This window comes from Hemicordylus capensis, chromosome 6 (genome assembly GCF_027244095.1).
Source record: "Hemicordylus capensis ecotype Gifberg chromosome 6, rHemCap1.1.pri, whole genome shotgun sequence".
Classification (NCBI taxonomy): domain Eukaryota; kingdom Metazoa; phylum Chordata; class Lepidosauria; order Squamata; family Cordylidae; genus Hemicordylus; species Hemicordylus capensis.
Window position 1 is genome coordinate 161,891,417 of NC_069662.1, and position 15,613 is coordinate 161,907,029.

General features: G+C 48.8%; 1 protein-coding gene across 2 annotated transcripts; it reads right to left on the reverse strand.

Annotated features, from left to right (window-relative positions):
• Positions 1-380: 380 nt before the first annotated feature.
• On the reverse strand, positions 381-15,570 carry MYD88 (MYD88 innate immune signal transduction adaptor). 2 transcript variants are annotated; one of them, XM_053265389.1, is made up of 5 exons: positions 14,977-15,570; positions 10,618-10,752; positions 8,809-8,989; positions 7,934-8,025; positions 381-5,520 (listed from the first exon to the last, which is right to left on the reverse strand). In XM_053265389.1, exons 1-5 carry the CDS (start codon positions 15,338-15,340, stop codon positions 5,366-5,368), a joined length of 927 nt encoding a protein of 308 aa, XP_053121364.1. In that variant the 5' UTR covers positions 15,341-15,570; the 3' UTR covers positions 381-5,365. The 2 variants fall into 2 exon arrangements, with proteins under 2 accessions (XP_053121364.1, XP_053121366.1); XM_053265391.1 differs by lacking the exon at positions 10,618-10,752.
• Positions 15,571-15,613: the final 43 nt, after the last annotated feature.

Here is a 15,613-nt window from a genome sequence, read left to right on the forward strand (position 1 = left end):
AAGAGGCCCCGGTTATTCAGGGGCTCTGTCACTTTCAAGGCATCTTCCAACTGATTAATAAAACAATTTGGGGGCAGGAGGAAACGAAGATGTTTTTAGCTCAGCATGAATGATCATGTTTACCCCTCCGCTTACTTGCTTGGTTTTTATTTGAACCTTTTCCCACACTGGTGGCTTTTAATTGAGGCAATCTGCCCTGCGTCTGTGGGGGGGTGAAAGAAAAATAATTTTCACCTGCCCCAATTAGACACAGCCTAACTAGTGGTGCAGCAGGAGCTTTGAATCTTAAGGCACTCTATAAAGCACACATAACTGTCCTTGTAGATAACTATCCTTATTGTAGTTGCTACTAATACTTTTTAACACACACACAATCAATGTTCATTGTTGAAATATTATAAATGTTTATTGCTGGCATAAAGTAACGAGATGCACATGTAAACAAATATGATTTTAAATTTTAAAAATACATTTCCCTCAAAGAGCATTTCCCAATATTTCCCCCCACTTTTATTATTATATTATAATTATTATTATTATTACAGAAGTCAAAACAACCAAAATCACTACGAAAATATCAGCTGACAAAGGCAATTCAAAACAGAAAAAAAAATCACAAAAGGATTTTGTGAGAGCTGGTCTTGTGGTAGCAAGCGTGACTTGTCTCCTTAGCTAAGCAGGGTCCACCTGGTTGCCTTTGAATGGGAGACTAGAGGTGTGAGCACTGTAAGATATTCCCCTCGGGGGGGGTGGAGCCGCTCTGGGAAGAGCAGAAGGTTTCAAGTTCCCTCCCTGGCAGCATCTTCAAGAGAGAGATATTCCTGGCTGCAACCTTGGAGAAGCTGCTGCCAGTCTGTGTAGACAATACTGAACTAGATGGACCGATGTTCTGACAGTATATGGCAGCTTCCTATGTTTCCTAACAATTAGAGGCCAATTCCCAAAAGCAGGGAGGGGAGATACAACTTTCTAAGAAAAAGCAAGCTGCATAGTGCTGGTTTTATCATGCCCCCCCTCCCGCCCAAATATGTCTCACATTTTTTATCTTAACGCTCCGTACCTTCAAATTTCGACACATACCAGCCCTTCTCATATCACGCCAAATCTGTGTGGCAGGTTAGGCTGAGATATGGAGAGAAAAATGTATCCAAGACCACTCTGAACCTGCATTTCTCAGACTCAGAACTCTAGCCATCAGGTCAACCTGGCTCTGGATTATTATTTAACTGTATATAAACAAGTAAATGTTGGTCCAAAGGAAGAACACAGTTAAGTGCCTTGTCATCCAAGAGCTCAACAGTAATTTGGGGAAAATATTTTAAATATATTTAGTAGAGGGAAACAGTACCTTGCAATCGTGAAAGGAGAGGGGGGCAATTTCAATATATCAGAGTAACAAGGTCACTACTATACTATTCAGCAATTCAGTACAAAAAAGGAAACTGCAGAAGACGCACAATTAAGTGCCAGAGAGTGAGCAAATTCAGACAGTCCAACAAACCACAGTAGAGCTGACAAGCTTGGCTGTTCCCTCCTCCCGTGTAACAGACTAATGGGAAACGTCTTGGTTTGTCAAACCAGTTTCCTGTGATCTTAAAATTGGGAAACAGAACCTTAAACAATCCCTACAAATCAGGGTGTCACACTAGGATGATTCAATATTCTGGTTCACTGGGATTGCTTAAACCCCAGATCCTCTGTGCATACACCACAGGAAACTGCAGTTTGAGGAACCAAAAATCTTTCCATTTAGCCTGACTCATAGGGAGTAAAGAGTGCATACGCTCATAGCTGCTTCCTCACTTTTTCTTGATCCAACAAACTGGGGTTTGATGTGTGTGTTTCTTGGTGTGTTATTTATTTATTTTATTTTATACATTTTATATCCCGCTCTTCCTCCAGGGAGCCCAGAGCACTACATACTTAAGAGAGAAGTGACTGGCCCAGAGTCACCCAGCAGGTTTCATGGCTGAATGGGGATTTGAACTCGGGTCTCCCCGGTCCTAGTCCAGCACTCTAACCACCACACCACGCTGGTGTGATGTTTTAATGCTGTGTCGTGAGCTGCCCAGGGAACAATTTGTCTTGGGGTGGCCTAACAAATAAAGTTAGTTAGTTAGTTAATCTATCATCATCATCTGAACTTGTCCATTGTGTCCTACGTTATTGCTTCCAGTATTTCAAACACAGTCTAGAAATTCTTCTGTAGCTCAGTTTTAAAACACTTATTTTTTCAAGAGCTTGGATTTCTTTCTTTCTTTCTTTTTTAAGAGCTTGGCTTTCTTTCTTTTTAAAAAAGTAGAGCCTTTCATTGGAACACAGATGGAAAAAATTGTATAAGCAGGGACCTTTAATGCCACATATGACTCAAGAGCTACACAATAACCTAGGGTTGTGCCATCCTTTGGCCATCATCTTTCTAATGCTTGAGTCCGCAGATGTGGTTGGACAAGAACTCCCATGGCCTTCAGCCACTGTAGCTAGGGTCGGAGCTGCCATCTAGCAACATCTGGGGACTCAAGGCTGGGACTCCCTGCTCTTGGATTTACTTCTGCTAAAAGTGAAAAAGAAAGCTCCCAAGTAATTCAAATACCAACCCCCACTCCCAGTTTTATTTTTGGTGATCCTATAAAGAGTGAGTTTCATCTACCTGAGCTGGGTGGAGTTCAGAACTGACAGCAAGTAGGTAGAACCCAGAGAGTGACCTGAAAGGGTGAGCAAGACAGTTTGGTTAAAATACCCTGCCAAATCCAGCTAATGTAAACAAACTCAGGGACAGGCGGGTCAATCCAAATAATAAAGAACAATCTGGATTATCTCTGGATTGTCCATGTAAACAAGAGTTCTACTACCTGAAGATGTAATTATTGCTTTTAAGTTATTGTCAATAATGGTTCCTGAAAATGGAAATGTTTTGAGAATCAAGACCCTCATAGAGTTCAAGATACCATTCTAGAGAATTATTTTGGAATAGTGTTCTAATGCTTTCATGGAAGTTCCTTGGAAATAAGAAAGCTGTTACTTCTCACATGTATTCTTAGGGGTTCCCCAATACCACCTCGTCTGAGAGATACACAAAAGTGGGTAATTTGTGTAACTTAAACACACTGCAGAACTGATAACTTCATGAAGGACTGGAATATTTAGGTACTATTAACTAAGATGCCTGGAGAAATGCATCCTGTTGCAGAAGGGTGAGAAGGCTGTGTCTAAGTAACATTGCCAGGATACATTGAAGAGTCCGGGGGTTGGTTCACAAGAAATATCAAACCATAGGATGACCCTACAGGAGAAATCCTGTGCTCACTCCTCTGTCTCCCTCCTCCTCTTGCACCTTACTAGAAATTGATTACTTCCTTGGGGGGTTTTTTTATTTGCAGCAAACCAGCTTGGTGCAACATCCAGATGGGCAAACAAGTGTTTGTGCTTGCCCACAAATCTGGTTCACAAAGCAGGCTAGCAAACCAGGATCAAGCCCTGGCAGACACAGCAATGGCAAACCACCGTTTGCCATTCTAGACGTCACGGCAAACTCTGGTTTGCTGGAACACCAAAAGTGATGGATGAAGTGGAGAGAGAGATGGGTGGAAAGAGGAGGAGTCTGTGTTTGGGCATCACTTGTGAACTGAACCATCTGCACCTCTCAGCAGCAGTCAAAGCACGCTGCAAATCTCAGCAACAGCCAGGGTGAGCAGAATTTTAAGGAGCAGCACAGGGGGGTTCTGGATCACGGTGGGTGCTGCAGAGGCAAGGACTGGTGTATTGGTAATCTGGGGGCAACGGTTGTATTAGACAAGGACCAGTCCCTCTGCATTCCTATGGGGATTACAAACCAGAAGTGTCATACAAAAAACAAACAAACTGGTGGCACTTTATTCGCACCCTGTGCTGTGGATCATAGGCTTACCCTTAGAAAGGGCTTTCTCAGATTAAGGCCTGGCTGCGTCCTGCTATGCCAAGAATGCAACAGACCCAGTAGAACAAACCAATAATGTTTGCTTTGCTGGGTTCACTCCTATCCACAGCCTGGAGGCAGGTAGATCAAAGGTAGACCAGGGAAGCAAGAGTGGAGAATCCCAGCTCTCTTCGGAAGGGATGCCTTGGGAAGCAGGACCCCTGCAGGGCAGTGGAAGTTGGAGGCTGTCGACACTCATCCTCCAAGCACTGGCCATTCTATATTAAGGCAGGGGCTCGCTATATTAACGTGGGTCCCAGATGTCCACACACCCCCTCCCACTCCCCCATCAGCCTTCAGCCATTGAGGCTGGGGACGATGGGAGTTGTAGTTGCAAATTCAGAAGTGCAGGCGCTCTCCATGACAGCCGCCCTGACCGTGTCCACCGCAACTGCCAGAGAAGCACCTTTGTGAATCCCCCCCCCCACCTCCACTACACCCTGGTAATCTAGCCCAACAATATCTGGGGACCCCAAGGCTGGGAATCTGTGTAGTAAGGCGAGGCAGAGTCACAGAGGCCTGCTCTGCACTGACTGGGAGGGGGACAGAGTGAATTGGCAGCCGCTTGGCCCAATCAAGACACAGGGTACATCTCTTGCCAACCACTTATGGCCCCAAAGGCCTGCCTCCCATTTAGATAAGTGCTCTTCTAAGGCAAACAGCAGGTCATGAAGTTTCACGAGTGCTTGGAAAGTCACAGTTCCATTGGCCAAGGGATCCAGACAGCCACGGAGGCACCCTCCTTCTTACAGGAGCTGCATGTTGGCAGTGCCTAGCTTGGAGTCTGGGTCTGAACCCTGCTAGTCCAATGGCCCATCCCTGCTTGGAGGCAGATGGAACTCTCTGCTGCTGGAAACAGGATAAGGCTGGCTTTTGCCAGTAACGAGTGCTCTTGTCTTGAAACATAAGAAGCCAAAGGCATCCAGCAGCTTGCAAAATGTAAAGGATGTTTTCCGTGCAGTGACTGTTGAAAACATTCCCTCGCTCAAACAAGTTTTTCTTGGTCTGTCTGTTTCACAAGGAGGATACCAGCTGAAACAGGGCTACGGAAACCAGACAAATATTCCAGAAGCAGCTGCAGTGGTTATTCCTTTCTAGATCAAGGGGGTGCCAAGCACAGGCTTTCCAATTGTTCAACAACTTCATCTCCCACCGCAATAAATTGTGGTGGGGGGTGATAGGACTTGTCCAACAACAGCCGAAGGGTCTCCGCTTGGCCCCCTTTGGTCTGGGTCTCAGTTTTAAAACTGGCTGAGTTTTGTGGCAGGCAGTTCTTTCAGGGACTCAGCCAGGTCGGGTTTAACCTGAGTTAACCGCTTGCTTGAGGAAGGCGAGGAGAAGCCTACGCAGCCCTTCCTGAGGGCTCAGTCCAGGCAGCCCATCAGAGGCAGGTTGCCCTGCAGCTTTGCATCATGGGTGCAAGAGGGACTTGGCCAATCGCACCCAGAACCATTTTTTGGTAGAGGAGTTGGTGTAGTCACAAAGGGTAATGAACCTCAAGATGCTTGGGAACTCCTTCTTCATGGGTCTGCACTTGACTGGAATGAGGCGCTTCATGCGGGCTCCTAGAAGAGAGAGGAGATCAAGTTGGGCGTGTGATACGAGCTGCGAACCGTAGCGAGAAATGTGTTCTCCCCAGCCCCTTATGCAAGGAGACAGGAAGTAACTGTTCCAGTCGTCTTCTGAAGGGATGTGTCCCTTAGGTCCGCTTTTCATCTCCGACACAGCAGACAGAAATTCAAGTGGTCCTTAACCTGGTACAGCTTAAACACATGGTAGTGTGGAATTCAAGCACTTTTACGTGACATTTACTTGCAAAACCCTGAAATTATATCATTTATTCACTTAGTCTCATGGGGTGGTGCTTTTGGTGTGTGGCGTGTGTGTGTGGGAGGGTTGTTTGTTTTACACCTTCCTCCACTAGGGAAGTGGTACCTTGTCGGGGGGGTTTTTGGGGTGGGGGAGATTAGAGTGTAAAGAACTGAATCTTTCCAAAGTACAATTTAGCATTGTTGATAACATTTTTAAAGCAACAAGGCTTAAGATTTAGACTTATAAGCTGTGTGCCCCTCAAAACAAAAATCTAAAATGAAGCACTGAACATTGAGACAGAAGATTTCAGCCTTGAGGGACGTAGGAATAGTTATTGGTATTTTGCACAAGCAGAGACATCAATGCGTTAAGACAGCGCTAGGATTATCACTACATACCTGTGCACTGTACCGAAAGCACAAGTGATATGACCCTGCCCCAAAGAGCTTACAATCTACATTAGGAAGGCAAGACTAACGGGGGTGGGGGGGTGGGGGAGATCAAGGACTAATACTGGAGATGGACAGATGAAGCGGCCATCACCTTCAGTCCATCTAACCTAGTACCGCCCACTCTGATTGGGAGTGACTGTGCTTGAGACCATTTTGACTGGAGATGTGGGGGATGCAACCGGAGACCTTCTGCCTGCAAAGCACATGCTATGCTGCTGAGCCATGGACTCTGTGGCACAGTGAGGGTCAAAACAAATGTGATAGGGCAGATCTGTGTTCAGCGCTCCCGTGTTTTGTTTAACCTAAAGACAACCGCTGAGGAGTAGGGACAGGCAGTGGATCAGGGTGGTGGCCCTGGGTGGGTGAATTGTATTCCTCCCTCCGCTGCACCATTTCCCTGATTTAAGTCCCTCCCAATCCCAACCTGCTTCAGCCCCGCTGGGGCAAGGAAGCAGAGGTACCTGGACTGTGCCTCTGCTTAGGTTGGGGATTTAGATCAAGAAAATGGAAGAGGCAAATGGCCATGGCCCTGATTTGATCTAATTTGCACACACACACACACACACACACACACCCGCACAGCTGGTTTTAAATTTTTAAGAAGTCACCAGGAGATTCCCCCTCTCATCACATCCCTTTGGGCCTGTGGTTTTGATGTGGCAAGGGATGGCAGCGGTGAAAAATTATCACCATTACCCTGCTAACTGAGCAAAGAGACACCTTTTAAAGTGGTGATTCTCTCAAATTTATGTATGTATGTATGTATGTATGTGATTTATATACCGCCCTTCCAAAATGGCTCAGGGCGGTTCACAACCAGGGGGAGAGCAACTGGCCCTATCCAACCCCAGCACAGCTTCCCTCCTTTGGCTGTTGCTGGTATCTGCCTGATGTCTTTTTAGATTGTGAATGTGAGCCCCCTTTGGGGACAGGAGACCATCTTATTATTTATTTTTCTACGTAAACTGCTTTGTGAACTTGGGTTGAATAGCGGTATATCATAGTATTAGTATTTAAGTACATCCCACTTTGCAGTGTAACACTCAAAGTGGCATGCAAAATATCACAAAAGCAGGAAAAATAAATTAATTTTTTAAAAACAAAAAACACACACAGCTCAGCCTAAAAGCAAATGCTCTCCAAGCAAGGAAGTCTTTAAGAGGTGCCAAAAAACTTCTCTTAAGTGGGCTCTGCAGATCTGCACTGGGGCAGTACTGCACACATACCACACCACCCCAGGAAAGACCCCAGCCCTATTCAGACATGATGCTGTACACGTGAACAGATGTCTCAACACCCATGTTTGTGTGTGGATGAGGTGTGCCTGCATTAATCTTCAGAGGGAACCTGGGCGCAGGCGCCTCAAATGCAGGGTACAGGTAGGTAGTGGACACTGCACCACCGTGGTTGTACAAGTGTTGAATTTCACATGGGAAGAGGGCTTCTGTCTCTTGTACCCACCCAGCTGATTCCAGGTGGCCACGGGACAGAGAACAGGCTTCTGAGACAGATCTTAAGCACCAAGCAAGTTCACAAGGGAGCAGGCAATTTCTGAATCTTCACATGGTGCAATTAGCTGTCCCTGAGAAGCAGGCCGCAGGAGGACCGGACAAGCCTGAACTGCGGACATCTTCTCGAGTCTGCCTGAAGGCAGCAACTGCCAGTTGCAGCCAGTGGTGCTGCGTGACCCACATCAGGGCTTTGATGATCTTACCTGGGGAGAGGCTGAGGGCAAACTTGGTCTGAAAATCACATTCATCGCTGTTCAAGTAGTCATCTGAAACCACCACCACCATTTTCTTGCACCTGCAATTGAAGAGTAAGTGGGGAGCATCACTGGTCTCCAGTGGCATGGGGGGGGGGCAGGAGGCAGCAGGAGCATATGCAAATGTTGTGCAGGTCCCAACCAATCCAGACCAGGGAACGGGCCATATTTAGAGTTTGGGATGTGGTCCAGCGGATACTGAGTGGGAGGAGAGCTGGTCTTGTGGTAGCAAGCATGAATTGCCCCCTTTGCTGGACAGAGTCCGCCCTGCTTTGCATTTGAATGGGAGACCGCATGTGAGCGCTGTAAGATATTCCCGAGGGGAAGAGCACCCGCCTACTTGCATGCAGAAGGTTCCAAGTTCCCTCCCTGGCAGCATCTCCAAGACAGAGCTGGGAGAGACTCCTGCCTGCAACTTTGGAGAGGCTGCTGCCGGTCTGTGTAGACAATATGAGTGAGATGGACCAAGGGTCTGACTCGGTAGAAAGCGGCTCCCTATGATCCTAACCCTTTTGTTGATGAACCGTGTTCCTTGAGACACATGGCTGGCTACAGAGGGAAGAAAGATAGACACACAGGAGTCTCTCCCAGCCCAGGGATTAAATCTGGGACCTTCTGCATGCAAAACAGATGCTCTTCCACTGAGCTGCAGCTCCATCCCCCTAATATCCAGCTGCTAAACCTTCCTTCCAGAACTGCAGTGGGCAATACATTAAAACGAGCTAATGCACAGCACGCATGTGGAACCTGCACAAAGCATTAGATGCCACCAACCTCTCCCGCTTCATTCCCTCAAGCCTCTTGGGGCACGCTCCCCAACTCACCGCTTCTCTATGAGTTCGCTAGTGATGGTCCACACGCATGACCCTGGCAACACATCCCGCTCAAACACGCAGAGCTTCAGCTTGTATTCCGTCTGTTCCAGCTCCTGGATCATCTCCTGCACAAAGTGGAAGTCCTCCTGGCAGTAGCAGATGAAGGCATCAAACATCTCCGGCACTTGCCCTGCAAAAAAGGAACCAGGTTGGCCCTGCCGTCCGCTGAAACCAGTCCGCAAAAGTTACTAGCCACATCCTCCGCTAACCTTTTTACAAGCCTATTTGCCTACATATTGCTGCACTTGTCATTTGTGAAATAGCAAGAGTCTTAAAGAAACACTTTGTAAAGGGTCCTTACTTGGTCACCTGGAAGAGAGAATTACCATAGGCGAGCAGGTCACTGGCTGTTTACAAGCCTGACTGCAGCTATCCTCAGCTATAATAGGTACCCGCCGATTGCATGCGACACAGGCTCCGTTTCCCACAGTGCCTTGTGGTGTGTTTGCAGGGGACATGTACAAGCAGCAGAACGCTGCTATTTTGGGCAAGTTTGCATTTTATCCAGTTTTAAGGAGCTCCATAGGAAATTCCACGGTATTGCCATTATTAGTGGCTTCCCTGTGCCCTCACTAACTTTCCAGGCACAACCCTCCCCCAGAATCTACTCAGGGAGGCCAGTAGGTGCCATAGGCATCTCCGTGGGCAGCTTGTTTGGGTCTTCCCAGTTCCCTTTCTAAAGGAAGGGAAGTGGCCTACCTCGCAAGCTTGTTATGAAGATAATGGCAACAAGACCTGCAACCAAAGGGAGGTGTAGCTTTATTTAAGAGCAGTCGACCCCTACTAACTTGGCAAAGAGGCACCTTCTAAGGTGGTGATTCTCTTTATTTAGCAGGAGGAGAGTAACTGGCCCTATCCACCTGCAGCACAGTACCCCTCCAGTGGCTGTTGCTGGTGTCTATCTTATGTTTCTTTTTAGATTGTGAGCCCTTTGGGGACAGGGATCCATCTTATTTATTTATTATTTCTCTGTGTAAACGGTATAAGGGCGGCATAGAAATCAAATAAATAAATCAAATAATAAATATTAATATATTAAGTGTAGCCTCTCAGTGCCTCAGTCACAGCTGCTCAACCCCTTTGCTCTCTGCAGACCCCCTGCCCTTTCAAGCAGCTTTCCTGTTTTTAAACTTCCCATGGCATCATCTCCGCCAAGCCTACCTACCACCTGCCTTGCCACAGCCAAACACTGTCAGCATTCTGTGACCAGCACCTTCCCCCTCATTCATTAGAAACAGCGGCTTCGTCTATCACCAGGGGCAACTCACAGATTAAAACTTACATTTTTAACTAGTTACACACATTCTCCCAGCACTCAGAAAGGAATAAAACTACAAAACCCTGTGCAGTGCCCTAGTGAAAAACACATTCTGAAAATACAAATGCAAAACCCAGTCCACTCCAGAGTAGGAATCACTTTTAATGAGCAGTGCTTTTTAAAGTCACAGGCAGAAAATTGCAAGCAATCCCACCCACCACCCACCCCCGCCCCGGAAGTGGTCTGGTGTCTTTTAACAACCACATCGCATGCAAATCCAGCAGATGCATTGCACTCTGATGCATTGGAAGGGAGCTTCCCCTTCTGAATTTCTGCCTGGCATGCAGCTATTCAAAGCACAGGAGCCCTGACAGTGAAATACAGTTGCGAATTAGAGGCAGAGAAGACAGATAACAGATCGCACTCTTTCTTCCTTAGACTCCCCAACCTAAAACACCTCTCTAATCCACACCCCCAAATTACTTTACGATTTTTTTTACCAAGGGGATCGTCCCGGGTGGTGATGCCCTGCGTTTCGGAGGACCTAGGAATGCTGCTATCCACTGCGGGGACTTGAAGAGGCTGCTCGGCCTGCTGCTGCTGCTTTCTCTGCAGGTACTTCTTACAGTCGTTTTCTGCAAGCGTTGCATACACAAAAACACATCTGAGGATGCTCTCTTCAACATGCACAGGACCACCACCCATACTGCTGTCTCACCAGCCCATTAGTGCTACATCAGTTATATACAGGAAGCATTTGGGCGGGAACAGGTACAGCTCCTTCTGGGTAGAGTAGCCATATTCAAATTCTCCAAACCTGGGCACCCCAATTTGCATGCTTTCATCTGCAAAACATGCAAACTGTGCTCAAGCTAATGTGCATGCCTTCACATGCAAATTAATTCATGCCGGTCATTTGCCTATTATGCAAATTAGCTGAACCACTGTCCAGTTGACTTGTCTCTGTTCTGGTTAACAATAATTGGGGAGGCTCTTTTTGCCTGACCATTTCATGCAACAGTAAACACCCAGACTTTATAGCCCAACACTTTCTAATCCACAAGTTCAGTCTTTAACCCTTGTCCAATTAGCTGTGTGCAGCGCCATCGTTCTGGAACACCTCTGTGCTGAGACCCTGAAGCCAAGTATGGGGACCGGACAACCCAAAGGGGTCCCCGAATAGCTTCTGTCTGCCACAGGCAAAGGATTCGGATGGGCTTGGGCCTCATGAAACTGAACTACGGAGGTCAGGGACGCATAGCATGCATGCGGAATCTGCTTGTTCCGAGGCAGTAGACCTCCGGGGTATGGGGCCCTAACTCAGTGGGAGAGCATCTGCTGTGCCTGCAGAAAGACCCAGGTTCAGTCCCTGCCAGCATCTCCAGGTAGGGCTGAAAAGGATTCCTGCCTGAGAGCCACTGCCAGTCAGTATAGACCATGGCTGCATAACTTCAGCCCTCCAGCTGTTGCACTACAACTCCCATCATCCGCAGCCAGGGTGACCAAGAGTCAGAGATGATGGGAGCAACAGGCCAACAACAGTCGGCGTTCCCAAGTTGTGCAGCAATGGTATAGACCATCCTGGTGTCGGCAGCTAGGTGGACCAATCGTCTGACTTGGCACAAGGCAACTTCCTAGGTTTCTATGTCCCTCCAACATGCAATTAGTTGGGGAACCATCATCAGGTCTGGCGGGTAGGTTCCTAGGAACATCCTGAGGTTACAGCTGGAAACCTCTGGATTAGATTCATCTGATCTTAGCTAGCAAGCTAACCCACTGAACACACCTCTGAAGACGAATTCAAATATTACTCTACATTGTGTGGAGGCCATCGAACCACATGTCCAGATGGCTGTGGTTCAGCTGAGGAATGCACCACTGGAAATGTGCTTCTCACATGATGGCACCAATAATATGGAGAGACTCAAGGGCAATGAAACACACAGAGCTGATAGCTACTAGGAGGGATGTGCCCGAACTGGTTCGGCGCCTACTTATGGAAGCGCCGAACCGGCTCGGGTGCCGGCATTCGAACTGATTCAACAGGGCAGGGATTGGTTCCTTTCAAAAGCAGATTGCCACATCCTTACCTGCTCATCCACCGCCCCTCTGGTTTTCCGGGCACGGCACTCACAGCCTTTTGTAGAGGGAGCGCTGCGCCCGAGAAAGTGGTGGGGCAGCAGACAAGTGGTGCGAATCTGCTTTTTAAAGGAACCGATCCCCGCCCCACCCACGACTGCCCGAGCCCAGTTGGTCAAATCCCTACCATCTACCCGGCAGATTTTAACAGTGATCTTACTGCACAATCTCTCCCTAGCACAAAGCCCACAGCCATATAGTTAAAGCCCGGGATCTGGTTCCATTAACCAACCAAGCACAGAATCTGGAATTGGGGTCAAGACGCAGCGCTCTTGGAACGTGCTTTTTAAAAAGAAAGGAAAGCTGCCAAAATGAGTTTGAAAGTGTGTATAATATTTTGAGGGGAGCTCAGATTTCAATGCCATGCCGTAGGGATGTGCACCAAAGTATGTATTTGTTTCTTTCGTCCCAGGGCCAGCATAAATACAAGAAAAGAAAGGAAACAACAACAACAACAAAATAGATAAAATACATAAAACATTAACACCTTCAAATACTGTATACACAGCTAATTTCATTCAAATAAAAACGGTTAATCTGAAGTGCACAATCTGACATCTCATGCCTCAATCACTCTAAACCGAATCCTGCTTGCTATGAAATTTTTTTTTGCTACCCTCCTATAAGCGTACTCTGACTTAGCAGTAAGCAGAAAAAGGACCTTACCCCCATCAGAAGGGCAATTAGAGTTATAATGAATTAGTAGTGGGGAGAGAAGCTTTCCCCTTAGTTCAGTATAGAAACCGCACTTCAACATCAGACGTTCCGTGGTCTCCACTTCACCGTTCTGGCAGGGGCATAATCTTTGGTCACAGGGCACCTTCCCGAAGTGTCGTTCCAGTACTGCCGTATGAAGAGCGTTAAGTCTAGCCGCTGAAAGAGCCCTACGAGGATCCCCGTTAGAGATCCTAAGTAAATATTCAGCGGGGGAGTGACTACTGATTTGATCTTCTAGGAATAGGTCAGAGCCTATTTGGGCCAAATTGCTTCCATGCACATCCCCGGACAGTGAGGGGTTCCCTTAAGAGGAGACGGGCAGAACGCGCCCCTGCCAGCCCGCCGCGGCGCTGACCCAACGGAAAGTGCAAGCAGCAGCTTGTGCCACTTGCCCCTCTAAAACGCCGCACGTCCCCGGCCTCAGCGCTGATCCTATTGACATGCCGATGCCACACGATGAAAGCCGGAGACTCATCCCCTTGTGTGAAACGTGTAAAACGTGTGGCGTTTTAGAGGGGCAAGTGGCACAAGCTGCCGCTTGCACGGAAGTCTTTCCTTTGAGACAGGGCCGTGGCAGGCCGGCAGGGACTTGGCTCGGAGGACGGGCAGGTAGGACCCGCCTGCCTCCTCCGAAGGGAACCCCTCACCCCGCGCCAAAACGTTTCGGCGACAGGAAACTGAAGCATTCGGGCTCATCTCTACAGGGCAGTGCAGAAGCAGAATGAAATACGCAAAAGCAGAATGAAATACGCAAAAGAACGGGCAAAAGAACAGCATGCAAATCTGCATGATGCATCACGGTTGCAAAAATCAGCTATTCTTGGGGCAGACTGTGTGTGTGTGTGTTGCCTTCCAGGTCTCAGGCAGAGGGTTTTCGGAGTCCTGCTACCTGCAGTCCTTAAAACACATATGTGCAGGGACTGAACCTGAATCCTCCTGTATGCAAAGAACTGATACTTAGCGATCAGCCCCGAATGCGAAGTCTTCTTGTTTTAATGTTAATGATTTTAATTGTTAATTGATTTTAATTGTTTTTATTTTGTTGTAAACCGCCCTGAGCCATTTTTGGAAGAGCAGAAATAAAATAAAATAAAATAAAATAAAATAAAATGCTTGTGACTAAGACAAGCTTGTATTCCCAGATGTTGTTGAACTACAACTCCCATCATCCACAGATACAAGTGGCTGTGGATGATGGGAGTTGGATGCCCAGCAACCAGTTTGTTCTCCAGAACACCTGGCGAAGAGGATGTGATGCTGCTACTTTGACTACAACGAAGGATATTTATATACGGCTTTTCAACCAAAGTTCTCAAAGTGGTTTACATAGAAAAATAATAATACATAAAGAAGAAGATGGTCCCCTGTCCCCAAAGGGCTCACAATCTAAGAAGAAAAGTAAGGCAGATACCAGCAACAGCCAGTGCAGGGATATTGTGCTGGGGTTGGATGATGACGACAGAGGGGAGAACTGAGAAACCTGCAATGAGGAAGCACCATAGGAACACCAAGAAGGAAGGAAGGAGGAGGAGGAAATGGGGCAGAATCAGTGCCTTCCCCACACCCCCACCCCACAGGAAGCTTTGTGTCTTAGGCAGGAATCCAACAGGCAATGCTTTGCCAAGCCTGGGGATGGAGCTATGATGGGGAAAGTTCACTGCTGGAAACAAGGTGCTGGTCTCTCTCCATGGAACCGCTATCAGACCCTCTCTCTAAATCAAGGGTTCCAGCCTTGGGTCCTCAGATGGACTACAACTCCCATCGCCCCCTGCCAAGCTGTGGCAGTGGGTGATGGGCGTTGCAGTCGGACACAACATGTACGAACCCAGGGTAGGGAACCCCTGTTCTAAATGCATGGCAGTCTTAACAGAGGGGTGGGTGGCTGGAGGCGGCCACCCTGCAGGAGAAGGGGCGGGATATCGGGAAGGGGCGGGGCGGGGAGGTGTGCAAGCGCGACAAGCCCCCCCCCACGCCCCCCGCGCCCGGGTCTATCTCCGGCTCACCGATGGCAGGCCCCAGATCGGTCAGGATGTCGTGGCGCCCCAGGAGGCGGAGCACCTGGCGAAGGCGGCCGACGGTGGCGGGGGCCTCGGGGGAGCATCGCCTCTCCCAGTCCTCGAGGAGGCGGCCGGTGGGGTCCGGCTTGCCCTCGAAGTTCTTGATCTCCAGGTACTCGTAGCCCAGCTCCTCGGCCAGCGACGTCCAGTCGGAGGCCACCGGAGCCCGCGGGTTGAGGAAGAGCCCCAGCCGGCGCCGCGCCGTGTAGTTCAGCGCCACCAGCGGCACCTCGTCTTCCGACGGCGACGAGGAGGAGGAGGACGACGACGACGCGCAGGCGGGAGTGGCACCGGCGCCGACCTGCGCCATGGCCGGGCGGGCTCGGGTGATCTCGCCTGGCGGCGGCGGCGGCAGCTTTCCCTTTCCTGTCCCCGCTGCCTGCCGCTTTCGCAACTTCCCCGACGAGGAGGAGAGATCCTCTCCCCGACCGGTTTCGTTTCTGCCTGTGGAGCGGAACTGCCGCCCCCGCCCCGGAGAGAGCGCAGCGCGGCGAGGCAGCTCCGGGCAGCGCGCGGTGGGAGCTTTGCCTTTGCGCAGCAGCCCCCACGAAAGACGAGGCAAGCCGCGGGCGGACACTAGTCT